General features: G+C 40.5%; 2 protein-coding genes across 4 annotated transcripts in view; both read left to right on the forward strand.

Moving 5' to 3' along the window:
- Positions 1-585: 585 nt before the first annotated feature.
- LOC126366286 (uncharacterized) overlaps positions 586-16232 on the forward strand; it is a 30309-nt gene continuing 14662 nt past the window's right edge. Inside the window, exons 1-2 of one of the 3 annotated variants that reach the window (XM_050009367.1) lie at positions 586-794; positions 14386-14737. In XM_050009367.1, coding sequence (XP_049865324.1) covers positions 14576-14737 — 162 coding nt within the window. In that variant the 5' untranslated portion in view covers positions 586-794; positions 14386-14575. The remainder of the gene's footprint in view (positions 795-14385; positions 14738-16232) is intronic. The other 2 variants (XM_050009366.1, XM_050009368.1) reach the window with 2 other exon arrangements.
- On the forward strand, positions 7808-12453 carry LOC126366204 (uncharacterized). Its single transcript, XM_050009213.1, has 2 exons — positions 7808-8164; positions 8916-12453. The coding sequence occupies exon 2, from the start codon at positions 9146-9148 to the stop codon at positions 12266-12268; it is 3123 nt and encodes a 1040-aa protein (XP_049865170.1). The 5' UTR covers positions 7808-8164; positions 8916-9145; the 3' UTR covers positions 12269-12453.

A 16232-nucleotide genomic window follows, 5' to 3' on the forward strand; every position in this document is an offset into this window, starting at 1 on the left:
GTTCCTTATTTTTCAAATGTTTCAATAAATAGGTACATAGATAAAGTAAACAAACGAATTTCGGGTTTAAAAAGCTTTCTAATTTGAATTTGGAACTTGTTTTTTGGATTTGAATTGAGTTCTAATTACATGTTCGATTGTATTTCGAATCTACGGAGGGTAAATATGGGGCCTAGAAGAACTGCTATCAAGTTCAAGCTGTTTTTTTTAAATCTCAGTTTTATATAAATCGCAAGGTGTAGTGTACCTATGTTGTATAATTTAAAAAGTTGTTCCAAAATATTTTGTAAGTATAAAAAAAATGGTTCATTTCAATTTGGTGAATACAATTGTACAAAATGGGCTGATCAACCATACTACCACCACCATACCATTATCATGCATACCAAAGTACGTCATATCAAAGGTTGCATGCAAGTTGTTTTCTACCCTGTCTAGTCACAAGGATGAGTTTATGTATGTATCTTGCACATATAAATCTACCTAGACCTTTTTTTTTACTTCTTTTTTAATCAAAATCAAAGGCTATGTTGCGGAGGCTGTGTGGCCGAAGCTCCGTCAGTGTGATTGAAGTCGCGGCGGACACCGGCGGCGTGGTGTGGACCGGCCGCAATCACTACACGTGTTCCGTATAATATCGCTGTGTAAAGATATTTTAACATTTTCTTCGAAAAAATATTTTTTCCAAGCTTTTGATACTCGCTTAGATTGAGTTTTTTTTATAAGCGTGATTGTTACTGTGTTGGGGTAAATATTTTGGTGTGACAGTGTATAATGTTTGTTTGAAAAATTATGTAACTAATTTTCTATTGTTTATTGAATTTCGAAGGATAGAGATTGGGTTAAAAAAATAAGTACGTGAACAGATGAAAGCTTTTAGTAAAGCTTTGGGAGTGTGCATTATTGCATCGCGGCAAAAAAAGAAAAAAATACTAGCGAAAAAGTATATAAAATATACCGGAACTATTTCATACGTTTCTAGTTCATTTGCTAACTAACCTCTCTTTCCGGGCATGACACTTTTTCTCTCATGTGGGTTATGATATCGTTGATCAAACTCATTAACCCTGGTGTCAGGTTTATTATTATTGGGACCAACGGCTTACCGTGCCTTCCGAAACACGGGACCTTTTATTTTGACAATCAGGTGATTTCAGCCTGTAATATCATGACTAAACTAGGCACAGTCTCACAAAGTGTTTTTTCGTTAAACCAGTCCCCAATGGGACTCGAACCCAGGACTTCTGGATTGTAAGCCCAACGCTCAACTAGTGCACCATGTAGGCTGTTAAAAGGGCATGTCAGTTTACACATAATTTGAAAAAAAAAAGAAAAGAAAAGAAATGTGAGTAGTTATAGTATCTGAACTTTTGTCAAAATGGCCGTAAGCCCCTAAGGAGTAAAGAGGAGCGCATGCAGACTGGATGTCTAGCTCGAAACTTCCCACCGGGGTAAGCAGGGACTATGGAATTCCATTTGCTTCGATCCTGACATACTTCTCTTGCTTCATCCACATTCATCAATCGTTTCGTGTAATTAAACAGAAAAATTGTGTAAAAGGTTATTATAACGTTAGTTAAGTAGGTTAGTGATTATTAAGAAGATATGAATGCATGGTATTAACTGTCTGGAAACTGATATTAGGCAGTCAAATTACTAAATTGTATAACAATATTTTATATTTTTTTAAAGAACGACTAGGGCCCTGTGCCGAGGTTTTTCTTGCAGCTTCTTTTTACCGGCTATACAGGTTATAAGAAGCTGCAGCAGTTTTAGGCGGATGTGACGTTCGTTATTTAAAAAATGAATGAATTATATTTAAAGAATGATTCAAAGTGTAACTATGTTACCTACAGAACAAAAATATTTTTGAATTTGAATGCGATCTTTATATTTTTATGGAGTGTGCGGGGTGTTGCAGTAGCCACGAATTAAGGCCTACCACATCCCGGACAATAGGCTAGTTTGCAACTAGTCAAATCAGTCACTTTTTACTAAACGTCAAAACACGAAATTGCTATGGAATTTGTACTAAAAAGCAACCTGAGACGTCATAGAAAAACATGACAAAATGTCGCACTTATTATTACTTTTTCTTTACTTATTTAAATTTATAAATAGGTTAAATAAAAAAAAAGAAAACGTTTTTTGACAGTTTTAGATCTGTCTTTATTTAGCAAGTAATTCGAATTTCATAATTTATCTTTGACCTAGGAAACCACCAAATTCACTAAATGCCCATTGTCCACTAATCTCAACTGTGACTCAATATTTCTGCTTCATATAACAACTGGCGTACCCGGAAGGTAACTTAAAATGTCTATCTTGGAATTACGACAATGGCTACTTATCTTTCATCTATCATTTTTTTGTTTGAAATACCTAGTAACTGACTACGTAATCCGCTTGTAAGATTAACTGATAATCTAGTTTTTGAGGGAGCTTCCTTTTAGTTTTTTCAAAGAAATAAAAACAAAAGAAAGAAAAAAGAGTTTGTAAAACGGCAAAACTCATACATAGCCTATATTAAGAGAAAATTAAAACGGAATTATTTTTTTTTCTGACTCGCTCGGGACTTGAACCCGCAGCTCTTGTCAAGCCAGGACGAGTATGTTAACCATTACACCATCGGGTCTTCCTCCTTTCTATATTACTTCTATAAAAACAAAAATCATAACCTATTTAGGTATAACACATCAAATCAAGTACACTTTAACGACACACAGAACTATATTTAATAATTAGACATAACACATGAATACAGTACAAATTGGCCGGCCTTACATCCCGATATTGAGAACAGACTCTCAGTCGACGGGGTATGGATTACACTCCACTGAGTTGCTCCATTACACCTGATGATCATTGTGACGATGGTTGGTGGTTTACCTGTCCGGACTGAGATTCGAATCCTTCGGCCACCTCTGTGTTGAAATAGCGAGATTGATAAAGGAAACATAATTATGTTATGTTGTTGTTGTTTGTTGTTGTTGTTGTTGTCGTTATATTATTATGTTGTGTTGTTGTTATGTTATTATTATGTGCTTTAATTATGATAATAACCGCGTAAACTTAAAACAATGTATAATTACCTAAGTAATAAAAAAAATATATTTTTTCTTAATCTCAAACAAATAAACGAAGGAGCTTTAAAACACGTATTGTAGTATAGTATAAACAAACATATTCCCACCCGACATTCGACCTTGGTTTCATTGAACTACAGATATATTTTGAGCATGTCGTTGATGTCTTTTGTACGTGCGACTCTGATTGAGCCGTATTTCAATGAATAAATATAAGACCTTCATATTTTAAATCATGTCAATTATGAAATAAAATATAACAGCATCACGCCTGTATCCCTAAAGGTGTAGGCAGATGGGTATAATATATACACCCATTCCTCGCCGGTTTGATGTTTAAGTCACTTGTAATAGGGGCGCGCCTATTGCCATTAAAGAAAATAAAGTAAGTGTAAGTATGAAGTTAGAGCATCCTTATTTTTCTTGTTCGTTCCTCGAAGCTTTACTTTAATAATATAGGTACTTTACTTAATCATTCGGGGTTAGTTTGAACATGCAAAACTACATTAGTTATGGCATTACCTATTAAATATGAGATTACAAAAACTTGTTGCAAATGTCAACAATAACAAACTTGCTAGAACAATAAAACACCTAAACACAGAGGATAGAAGCAAAATTCGCTCAGCGGGTACTAGAAGAGACTTCTTTATCAGTAGGTAAATATCTTATAGGAGTAACTTGTAATGGTACGTGGGTACTACAAAATGTGTAATACGTAATTGTCACAATTATTTATGTCTTACTATAACGTCAGCTTGTGCGACATAATCATCATCAGCCCATTAACGTCCCCACTGCTGGGGCACGGGCCTACCCTTTGGATGGATAGGGAGATCGGGCCTTAAACCACTACGCGGGCCCAGTGCGGATTGGTGGTTACTAACGACTGTTAATGCAGCCGGGACCTACAGCTTAACGTGCCTTCCGAAGCACGGAGGAGCTCGAGATGAAAACTTTATTTTTTTTGTGGTCACCCATCCTATGACCGGCCTTTGCGAAAGTTGCTTAACTTCAACAATCGCAGACCGAGCGCGTTTACCGCTGCACCACCGAGTTCCTCGACATAATAAATGTTAATAATTCCTTACTCTGTGGCAGACACCGTGTAAATCGTATTTTGACAACGCACCGCGCATTTAACGCGGCATGATGTATTATAATGATGTAGACACGGCAGTCATACGTTACTTAACTTCAACTCTCCCTTACAAGTAAGTATATATTTTTTTATAGTACCTACAACCACATCATATTATATGTTATATTATGTATATGAGTGTTACATGAATTCAACATACATAAATTCATGAATGCAAAGTAAAAATCTTAAGGGAATTTAATCTTGACAGCTGTCAGACTCATAGTACTTTAACCGAAGCCAGTATGGAAAATTAAACCTTATAACTATGACGTTAACCAAACGGAAATATGGACATTCTGCTGAATTTTACTGTACCTACTTAACCCTCTAAAGTACACGGAAGCTAATTAACTAAGAATAACTAATAGTACTCCTTTTGGACCTACTAAATCTAAAGTTCTTTGTGGGAACTTAGGAGTCAAATTGCCTTTACCTAGGTTTTGCAGCAATAAAATGTCGAAACAGTCAGACTGAGTTTCATTTTGATAACGGGCTGCGTATGTGTCTAATACATTGCTTAGTTATTTAGCAATGTACATAGAACATGAAATGGAACGTCTGAATGGGAGTAAAATAACGGTCAGTAAGTTTATTCTATATTTAAAAAAAATATCAGCTGTTCGTTAGTCTCGTTAACCACAAATGTATTTTCGTAGGTATGTGATCTAACCTGTATTGGGCTGGTTTTCCCTTTGCGGGTTGCAAGGTCAGATAGGCAGTCGCTTCTGTAAAAAATCGGACCTGTCAAATCTTCAGGTTAGGTTAGCGGACCCTGTGAAACACTGGATAAAGCTAGGGAGATAATGAGTCGCGCTAACCGACTGATTAGGCTGTTTATGGTTTTGAAATGTTTATCGTAGTCCAGGGAAGGTTTAAACAGAAATTATGAAAAGGGGTGAAGTAGATCACTTCTATAATAAATAAAAAAATATGTCAAATGTTCAATTAACCAGTGACAAGTAAACGGAAGGGCAAAGTTCAGGTCTGGGTGTACTGCAACTGAGAACGAAAATAAACGTTTAGAAACTCTAATAAATTCGCTGTACTTAAGTAAATACTATTCTCACTGGTCCATAACATGTATGCCACGTGAAAATAAATATTTTAGAAAAACAAATCATACATATTTTTTGTGATATATACCTACATAGGTACCTGCTAGATTGATGAACGTGGAGGAAGCAAGTGAAGTGCGTCAGGATCGAAGCAAATATAATTCCATATTCTCTGCTTACCCCGGTGGGAAATAGGTGTGAGTTTAAGTACGTAGGTGCTTGTTTCTAGTCACCTAAAAGTCTTAATTGCTCGTTTCTTTGTTGGTTTTAAAACTCTGTGATTCCATTCAAGTACAATGATCAATATACAAAGTGTTAGTGACATCGTAATGAAAACTTTGAGGGATGATTCAGGACATGATTCTGAGCTGATATCAAGTGGAATTTTCCGTCGCAAAGGTAAATAATTTAAAAAGACACTATTTTTATTATGAATTTTCCGACAAGAAAATCCAATTGATATCATTCAGAATCATGGCCTGAATCACCCCCCTCATTATACGTTACGATGTCACTAACACACTGTATTATTCATAGTTATACATCTAATTATCATTATCAGAATAACTTGCCCAAGAAAGACATTGCTCTATCACATCGAACTTACCGTTACCTGTAATCACTATAAAACATTCTCGCTATTGCTTACGCGATAAAAAAAACGTGAAATATCTCTTTCCCATACACTCACTAACTGGATTGCCTAGTCGAATGGTGCATCGATTAAGCAAGTGTGTTTTTGCGTGAGAGATATGTGATTTGTATAAGTGTAAAAGATAGTGTAAAATAGGTGGATAGACGAAAGATATCTGGGTGGCTATAAGTCACCAGGCCTTACAGCCACACTTGGTATTTAGCGTGTATCAAAATTTGAATTCAGAACTAAATTACTTTATTGTTAAAATTAAAAAAGCTTAAGAAATAAATAAAAAAAATAATATAATAAAATAATCATTATTAAAAAAACAAAAACACTGCAAATAGTCGGTTCAAAGCACGAATCATCTTACTTCCGGACAACCATGTGATCAGACTGGAATGAATGACGGAAGAGACCATTACACTTTACTCGAGTATTATTTCATGCCCGTACAAATCTAAATAATAAATATATTATTTATTCGTAGCCGTACTGATAAGCAGCTGAACGAACTCTATGGTTTTTTAATACTCATAGTTCTGTTCACAGACTACTAAGAGAACCTAGTTCTGTAGGTACTGTTGAGAGAGTACACAATTATGGACCTAAACTTACATTATAAATAAAGTCAATTATCTAATTATAGCATTGTGTACGTAATAACAGAAACTGGACTAACTGATTGTTGTCTATTTCGTCATTCAACCGGGCAACGGTACGAAGCACCGTTAGGATTACAGTAAGACTCTTTAGAATATTAGCTTTTTTATGTATTATTTATTTTAAGACTAGAGTACACGAAATGCCCCCAAGGTCAGGTCCGTGAAAGACATAACGGAATATGATGACGATTTATTACGTGTGATGAAGGGGATTGTATTAGATGCTATGTAATGATATTATTCTATTTGTCTCTCTATGCCTGTTGCGAACTCTTCGTAGGTTTTGTAATCTTTTTATATTATTATGTTTTTTATATTTATTCTTTTTTGACGTTTTGTATGTTGATTTTGTTTTTACTTCTTGTCGTTTGCTTTTTTGGTGACTGGTGAAAATATATTAAATAATTCTCAAAGCTAAGTATCTGTTGTTCCTTCATTTCATTTAGTTATACAGTCCACTTCATATTCATCAGCTACCACCGTAGCTCACATTTTTGGTCCTTCATCGGTAGTAATCATCCCTATTTTCTCAATTTCATTTTTTTTGACATTTCCGTTTTCTCTCATTTCGATTATTTGTTCGTAAAGGAAACACACTATCTACACTCATTTTAACGCATTTTCTTTACTTCTTCGATTTTTTTTCACCCATGTTTACCCGTAGCAAGAGCAAACTCACGCAGGCGGTTGAGCACGCCCCCGCCCCAGCTCCGCAGCACGCCGAATCTTCATCGGCAGCCGACGATGACCGCGCTCGTAGCGCTCGTAGTGGGTCGTCACGGTCGTCTGCCACCATCAAGGCACAAAAGGCTGCAGCTGAGGCGCTCGCTCTCCGGCGCCGACTCGAGCGTGAACAAGAGCTTGCCTCACGTGAGCTGGCGCGTCAGCGCGAGCTTGCTACTTTACAACAGCAGGTCGAGGACCGCGAACTGCAGGCGGAACTTGCAGCTATCGATGCCGAGGCAGCTAGTAGCCGTGCGGGCAGCTTTGCAAGTGGTAAAGAAAGCGTAGAACGAACAAGGCAATGGGTTGAAAACCAAAAGCTTAGAGAACCCGGCTGTTCGGTACCGCCACCGGCAGCCACGAGGGCAACTTTATTTCCACCAACGAGTCTCGAAGAGCAACAATTAAAGGTCAACGCGTCCGAGGCGGTTGGTCATATGGCCCCGCTCGTCTCAACGGAACCTGACCCACCAACCGTTCTTATTCAAGCTGTAGCCGACACAGCGGCAGCCGCAAAGGCTCTGGCCTCTGCCGCCGGCGTTAAAAAGCTAGAGTTGCCACAATTTTTCGGCAACGCGATGCAATGGTTGCAATTTAAACGTATTTTCGATTATACAAAGATACATTTTTCAGCTTTAGACAACATAACACGACTAGACAACGCACTTCGTGGGCCTGCACGTGAGGCCGTAGCGGCGCTGTTGATGTCGACGGAGGACCCCGACGAGGTCATGCGCGCTCTTGAGGAGAACTTTGCGCGCCCCGAACTCATCGTATTCAGGGAGGTGAACAACCTGAAAACATTGCCCAAACTAGGTAATGAATTACGTGAGCTAGGAATCCTCACTAACAAGGTACGCAACTCCATTTCTACTATGAAATTATTAAACCAACGTGAATATATAAGTTCGCCTGAGCTTTTTCACACAGTGTTAGGCAAACTTAATCCTACCACTAAAACCAGATGGACGGATTTCGCGGTCCAGGATAATACCGGCCGTCCTAAACTTGAGATTTTGTCCGATTTTTTGAAACGCGAGTTAGACCAACATATTCGTTTCGGTCTATCGCCCGAGATGGGCTCGTTTCAATCAAACAACATTCCGGTCTCTACATTAAAACCTTTTAAACGCGAAAATGTACACGTTGTTACACACAAACCTAAATCGCAAAATACAGGGTGTTCAATTAAAACAGAAAATACAGAGCCTAAGTGTGTATTTTGCAAAAATAACCACAACATCCGAGATTGCACTGAATTTAAAGCGTTATCAATTGAAGAACGTTGGCGGTGGCTGCGTGAGGCGAAAGTCTGTTATCGATGCTTAAAGGCAGGTTCTCATCAATGGAAAACATGCAGAGTCAACCCGTGCGGGGTGGACGGCTGCCCTTTTCGTCATAGCTCGCTTTTACATCAACAACAACCATCTCCTCTCGTTAACGCAATCCACACAGAGCTTACAAACACAGATAACACTCAGTCGATCCCAAGTGAACACGTAGATCCCGAAAAGTTGATAGTATCTACTACTACCGCCACAGACACACAGAGCACCACCCTTGCCAGTCGACCTCGTGCTTATCTTAAAATCGTTCCTGTTACAGTCTCCGGCCCTACTGGAACCTGTAACGTGTACGCACTCCTCGACGACGGAAGTACCGCTACACTTATAGATTCTAGCATCGCCACGCGTATTGGAGCGACGGGACCGCGACAGACGATAACGGTCAACGGGGTAGGCGGTCTCGTAAGAAAAACTACCGTCTCCCACGTAGAGTTCAGCATCAAGGGTAGGTACTCGCAAGAGACTTTCAAAATTAAGAACGCCCGCGCAATGGATGACTTAGGTCTACGGCCACAATCTATAAGTCGCGATAAGATAAATTCATACTCGCATTTAAGTGATTTAATTGACTTTGTCACGTACGAGAATGCCACTCCAAGCGTACTCATTGGAGCGGAACACTGGCATCTCTCAATAAACCGAGAGGTTCGGACCGGAGGGAAAAATGATCCCGTCGCTTGCCTGACAGCGCTTGGCTGGACACTGTATGGTGTTGCTTCCTCCCGAACAAAACTCATTGAATTTGTAAACCACACCTTTGTGAGGTACGTTGACGACAGTATTGAAACTCTATTAAAGGAACAATATAAACTTGACTCCATAGGTATAAAACATACAGACACATCGCTCAACAAACAGGATCAACGCGCAGTCGACATTTTAGAGGCGACTGCTAGGCGGCTACCCTCTGGTCGTTTTGAAGTAGGTATGCCTTGGCGCGACGACGTTATACGCGTCCCTGACAGTCACCCCCAAGCGTTGTCTCGTTTTTTAAGTTTGGAGCGTCGTATGTCCAAAGAGCCTGAGTTCGCTAAGGCATACACCGAGTTCATGAATAACATGATTGACAAGGGTTACGCAGAGGAGTGTTCTCCAGAGTCTTACCACGTTTTTCATAAAAAAGACTGTGACAACTTGCGGCTTTATCTCCCACATTTTGGCGTATACCATCCTCAAAAACAAAAGGTTAGGGTTGTGCACGACGCAGCAGCTAGAAACGAGGGTATAAGTTTAAATTCCCTGCTGATCCCTGGTCCTGATCTACTACAACCTCTTCTCAAAATTTTATTTCGGTTTCGGGAAGGCCTCGTCGCGATGACAGCCGACATTAAGGAAATGTTTCCTCAAGTTCGGATAAGGGAACAGGACAGAGACGCTCTTCGATACTTGTGGAGGTCAGACAAATCACAACCCCTTAAAGAGTTTAGGATGACATCGGTCATATTCGGTGCGTGCTGTAGCCCCTTTGTAGCACAGTTTATAAAAAACAAAAATGCTCGCGAACATACTCACCAGTTCCCTAAAGCCGTAGACGCCATCTTGTTCAGTCATTATATGGACGACTACATCGATTCTCAAGATGACGTAAACGAGGCCGCCCATTTAGCTGCGGACATAGTCAAGGTGCATGGTGCAGCCTGTTTCGAGATGCGAGGATGGATCTCCAATAAGTCAGAGGCACTTAAGCTTGTCCCCGAGGACTTGAGAGCTGTCCAACAAGTGGAGGTTGATCTTGGTGAGTCAGCTAGTTTCATACGAGCTTTAGGCATAGCGTGGTACCCCAGCACAGATTTTATAGGGTTTCGCACGGGTTTGACTGAAACGGCGCCAGTCAAATTGACTAAGAGGAAGGTTTTGTCGCACATAATGCGCGTTTATGACCCTTTGGGTTTGTTAGGGCCCATTGTTGTACAAGGGCGAATACTTTTTCAACAAACTTGGCGGACTAACGTCGGCTGGGACACCGACCTTCCCCAAACTGAGGCATCAAAGTGGTCTGATTGGTTTCGAGACCTGTCTAAAGTCACGGCGTTAAAGATTCCGCGTTGGTACTCGGGCGCAAAGGGATCTGAACCATCTTTTAGAGAGCTGCATGTTTTTTCCGACGCGAGCGAGCTCGCCTATGCCTGTGTTGCTTACTGGCGTTTACTTTACCCCGACGGAAGCATCAAGGTCGCTCTCATAGCGAGCAAAGCCAGAGTTTCCCCATTAAGACCGATTTCGATTCCACGCTTGGAACTGCAGGCCGCTTTGATAGCCTCACGGCTTGGGGTCACCATCAAGGACAGTCATCGCAAAAAATCTATCCGTACTTATTTTTGGACTGACTCGATGACTGTCCTTCAGTGGTTACGTAACGACGCACGAGCCTTTAAACCTTTCGTTGCCCATCGGCTTGGAGAGATATTAGAAAATTCGTCAGTCGAAAATTGGCGATGGGTACCGACAGATTTGAACGTGGCCGATGATGCAACGAGGTTGCGCCCTATAAATTTGGACGCTACCCATAGGTGGTTTAGCGGTCCCTCATTTCTTTTGAAATCTTCGGAGGACTGGCCCTCAGAGCCATTGAATGTCCCACCAGTTCGAGACGAGTTGAAATGTCCGCGGAACGAATTGGTGGGATTACTCACGATAGGCGCGGTCATTCCCGACCCAGTCACACCTCCTTTGGACCGTTTTAGTGACTGGGTGCGCTTGTTGCGTGCCACAGCACGAACGCATCAAGCCGCGGCTTTGTTTAAAAACTATTTGGCTACCGCTCATGAACGTCTCCGCCGCTTGTCCACGCCCGCCACGCTGCCGCCTCTCGATGCCGATCTCATGAAAGCCGCAGAAAGGCATGTTTTACGACGGATCCAACTCGAGTCATTCCAGAACGAAATCCACCTTATCGTCAACTCGAAGCCAATCCCCTCGAGCAGCCGCATTTCCAAACTGTCGCCCTCACTGGGAGAGGACAAGCTCCTGCACTTGGCTGGGCGAATTAAAGCAGTCGAAAACGTGGACCCCAACGTACGCTCTCCGATCTTACTCGATGGACGTCACCCAGCTGCCCGATTATTGGTCGAACATTACCATCGGCGAGCCGGCCATGCCAACCATGAAGCAGTCATCAATGAAATTAGACAAAGGTTTTGGCTTCTCAGACTCAGAAACACCGTCAGAACCGTCGCGAACCGATGCCTACAATGCAGAATACGAAAAGCCGCACCGTTGAATCCACCGACAGGAGATCTGCCGCCACAAAGACTGGCACACCATCAGCGGCCGTTCACTTTCACTGGCCTCGATTATTTTGGCCCCGTAAACGTGACTGTCGGCCGCCGCCACGAGAAACGATACGTAGCGCTCCCGACATTACAGCCTAGACAGTCTACCAGGAGTCACGCAACGGTTCGAGTTGGCGATACAGTCATAATCTGCGACGGGACACTGCCCAGAGGATTGTGGCCACTTGGTCGGATCAGCCAGCTTCACCCCGAGCGAGACGGAGTCTGCAGGGTGGTGGACGTGGACACAGCTGCGGGCACGCTGCGCCGCCCCCTCAGAAAGATTGTGGAAATTGGTGCAATGCTGCACGAGGGGGAGGATGTTGCGAACTCTTCGTAGGTTTTGTAATCTTTTTATATTATTATGTTTTTTATATTTATTCTTTTTTGACGTTTTGTATGTTGATTTTGTTTTTACTTCTTGTCGTTTGCTTTTTTGGTGACTGGTGAAAATATATTAAATAATTCTCAAAGCTAAGTATCTGTTGTTCCTTCATTTCATTTAGTTATACAGTCCACTTCATATTCATCAGCTACCACCGTAGCTCACAATGCCTTTTGTACGCTTGAATAAAAATAAGTTTAATAACATAAATGAAGTGATGTACGAGGGGAGGTCAAAAAGTTCGCGGAATGGAGGGGTTGGAAGGGGTTGGTTTGCTCGTACAGGTAGCCGCTAGTTGCACACCTCATTAACAGTATATGTACCAAGTTTGAAGCAAATCGGGTCATTAACGTTTGAACTATCGACCAGCAAACAAGTGAATCGGGAAGAACTTAGCGAATATGGAGAAAATTGAACACCGCGCCGTCATTAAGTTCCTCACCAAGCAAGGAAAATCCGCTCAGACGATTTTTCAAGAGCTGTTAGCAGTTTACGCGGACTCTACCCCTGGTAAAACAAGTGGCATAGTCTTTTCAAGCAAGGAAAAGAGTCGATTGAAGATGACCCCCGCTCCGGACGGCCCATTGAGGCCACCACACCGGAAATCATCGAAAAAGTAGAGAAACTTGTATTAGAGGATACCCGCTTGAAGAAGAAGCAGCTTGCAGCAATGGTCGGTGTATCCGAAACAAGTATTTTAAATATCCTACATCAACATCTTGGGATGACTAAGGTCAGCGCAAGATGGGTTCCAAGAATGCTCACGCCACTTCAAAAAAGCGAGCGTGTCGAGTGTTCTCGCCAGTTTTTAGAGCTCCGTGGAGAGAATAAGGAAGAAGTTATGGCCCGGATTGTTACTGGAGATGAAACCTGGGTTCACCACTATGAACCTGATTCGAAGCAAGAGTCGATGCAGTGGCATAAAAAAGGCACACCTCCTCCAAAGAAGTTTAAGGTGTCACAATCGGCCGGAAAGATCATGGCCACTATTTTTTGGGATACAGAAGGTATTTTGCTGATTGATTATAAAGATCGTGGTGTGACTATAACGGGACATTACTACGCTTCTTTACTGGATAGATTGAAAGAGGCTATCAAGGAAAAAAGAAGAGGAAAGCTGTCAAGAGGTGTGCTCCTTTTGCACGACAACGCACCCGTCCACACGTGCCATGTTGCGACGGCTGCCATTCACCGATGCGGGTTCGAAAAATTAAACCACCCGCCTTACAGTCCAGACTTGGCCCCCAGCGATTATTATTTGTTCCCAAAAATGAAAAAGGAACTGCGTGGACGAAAATTTGGCGATGATGAAGAAGTCAAGTCTGCAATTTCGGCCTATTTTGACAGCAAAGAGAAATCTTTTTTTATGATGGAATAAACAAATTATTTGATAGATCCGGAAAATGTGTTAAGGTTAAGGGAGAATATATTGAAAAGGAAAAATAGTTTCGTGTTTAATTTCGACCCCCTTCCCCCTCATTCCGCGAACTTTTTGACCTCCCCTCGTAGGTAAGTAAAAAAAAGAAAATCAAAAAGAAACTTGATCAAGCCAATTTGTTTACAACTTTTCCTCCATCTTTATATTTTGAAACTTTTGAATAATGATAGTTAATACATAATAATAATGATAATGTATGTGTTAACAATATGCAAAAAATCCTTGTATGTAAATTAAGGTCGCGAAATAAATACAACTTTCATATATTGTATATTCCAATTAGTAATACTATTTGGGGTTTCTTATGAAAGTATTCGCTTACATTAATATTACTTAACTTGTAATTAAATGTTGTAATGACAGAATGAAGTTGAAATTACCAACATAATTTTGTATTCATGGTCTACCGTCTTCACATAATAGTATCGAAGAAATACTAAACTGTTTATCGGAAACATAAGAAATGATTATATTTCTTATGTTATTGCATTGACTGTTGTTAATCGGCCAAATGAGCAATGCAATAAAAAGTAAAAAGCTTTGATTGGGTTTTTATCGTACAAGCATCGATGTTAAAGACGAGCTTTGATAGAGTTCACAAAATTAAAAGAAGTTAACAATAATTCCCTTTCAGTGAATGACATTAATTCAACTGTGATATAAAAAAAAATGTGCCGACATGAATTATAATTCTTATTTTGAAATTTAATTAAAACTTTTTACATTCAGTGTCTAAAAATAAATAAAGTAGTGACTATGACATGCAAACTTTTTGGTGGAAAAATGTGAAGTGCTTTTTTTAAAGTTACAAATAGAATTTAAAAATGGCGGCCTGGTTTTGGTTGGCCGCGTTGCTGTGCGGATCTCAGGCTGCAGTTCTGCCTCCACCATGGGCTGATGTAAGGAGGAATCCCTGCGCTGCTCATCCTAGAGGCTGGCTGATGCTCTACTGGCCTACTGATGGAAAATGCTATACTATTTATCAGGTTCGTATTTACTTTCCCTCGTATATTCATATTATAGTTTATAAGTATTCATCAACCAGTATTCATCAAGTAAGCATCGAGAAGGAGTATGCTCCGTACCCCCTTTGGTAGATGGAGGAAGTCGTGGTTAGTAGTAGCACGTGCCTATATAGGCTGTTTATATCATGTTTGCATATATGTTGTACATTATGTTTAATGCTTTCCAAACTTTTAGTTTTCGTTTATCACTAAGAGCAAGGTATATTTTATCGTATTAACTTCTGAATTTCTTATTTCTATAAATTGTCATAGTTACAATGTAATGAGTAGCTAAGCACATAAAACTTTAAAACCCGACCTCCGGAAATCAAGTATTTACGTACTCGTAAGATCTCGTAGATAGATGTCGTTAACGTTTCCATGTCAGTTTGTTCAAGAATGCTCCGTGGGAATCTCGGAACCAGTTTAGTGGACCATCTTGTGTAACCGATGACTCTGACCTCTGCCCGCTTGGACACTTATCATGATGCTCATGTTCCACAAACTTACAATGAATAATGCAATCGTGATGTAACGGAAAATGGAAAATGATGTGACATCACATTTCCGTTTTGTGGTTTTTAGCGGTGTCATAGAATAAAGAATAATAGGCTGTGTTTCACGAATTGTGATTCGTCTGTTCCGTTATTCTTGTCGCTGCAGACCATAAGTACATAAAACGAGTCATATTACGAAACCTCTGTGGTTTAACGGCATCATTCAAACTATGTATTTAGATTAAGGATATAAAGAAAAAAAAAAAATATTTATTAAGTCATAATTGTGCAATTGGTCTTAATAAAATATTGTAAAGATGTCAATGCATTTTTTTTGACGTGACTTATTGTAAATTTGCCGCAGGTGGCATTAACTACTTGGCCGGACAAATGGGGAGCGCTGAAGGCTCCCACCCGGTACAACATTTAAGACAATAGGCCTGAGGGTGCCCATTTGGGCGCGAACCTCGGCTCAGGGCGTCGTCTGGGAGGAAAAAATATTTGAAAGAATTAATCGACCCTAGTGGGACCCTGGTTGGCTGCCTCTATGGCTAGAGTAATCGGGTCGCAGGGATCGTATATTACATCCTTCGGACGCCGATACTTTACAGTACCGTCCCTAAGCGGGATAGATGTCAATGCAACAGCAGTGCGTATATTATATAAATCGTATATGAAAATGCATTCTACATGATAAATCGGAACTAATCTGAAGACAGAGAATGAGTCCATCCATCTCAACGCAACTGGTATTACAACCATTATCTATTGTATTCACTTCCCATCCAAATGTTGTCGCAATATATAACGTAACAGAGAACAAACAAAACATTCTCGCCGCTGACTAGGTCAGTGGGTGTCTCGGGATCGGTCACGGTCTTTCATAAGTACTTACCGAAATAACAGCTCATTTTACCGGTTCTGCTGTACGATCAATTTACCGGTTATCGACTGTTTTATTGCGGGTACGTATTTGATTT

The sequence above is a fragment of the Pectinophora gossypiella genome, chromosome 4 (assembly GCF_024362695.1).
Source record: "Pectinophora gossypiella chromosome 4, ilPecGoss1.1, whole genome shotgun sequence".
Lineage (NCBI taxonomy): Eukaryota > Metazoa > Arthropoda > Insecta > Lepidoptera > Gelechiidae > Pectinophora > Pectinophora gossypiella.

What these genes read in the sequence shown, in the direction of transcription:
- LOC126366204 (XM_050009213.1), top strand. Translation starts at nt 9,146, where the DNA reads ATGGATGACTTAGGTCTACGGCCACAATCTATAAGTCGCGATAAGATA.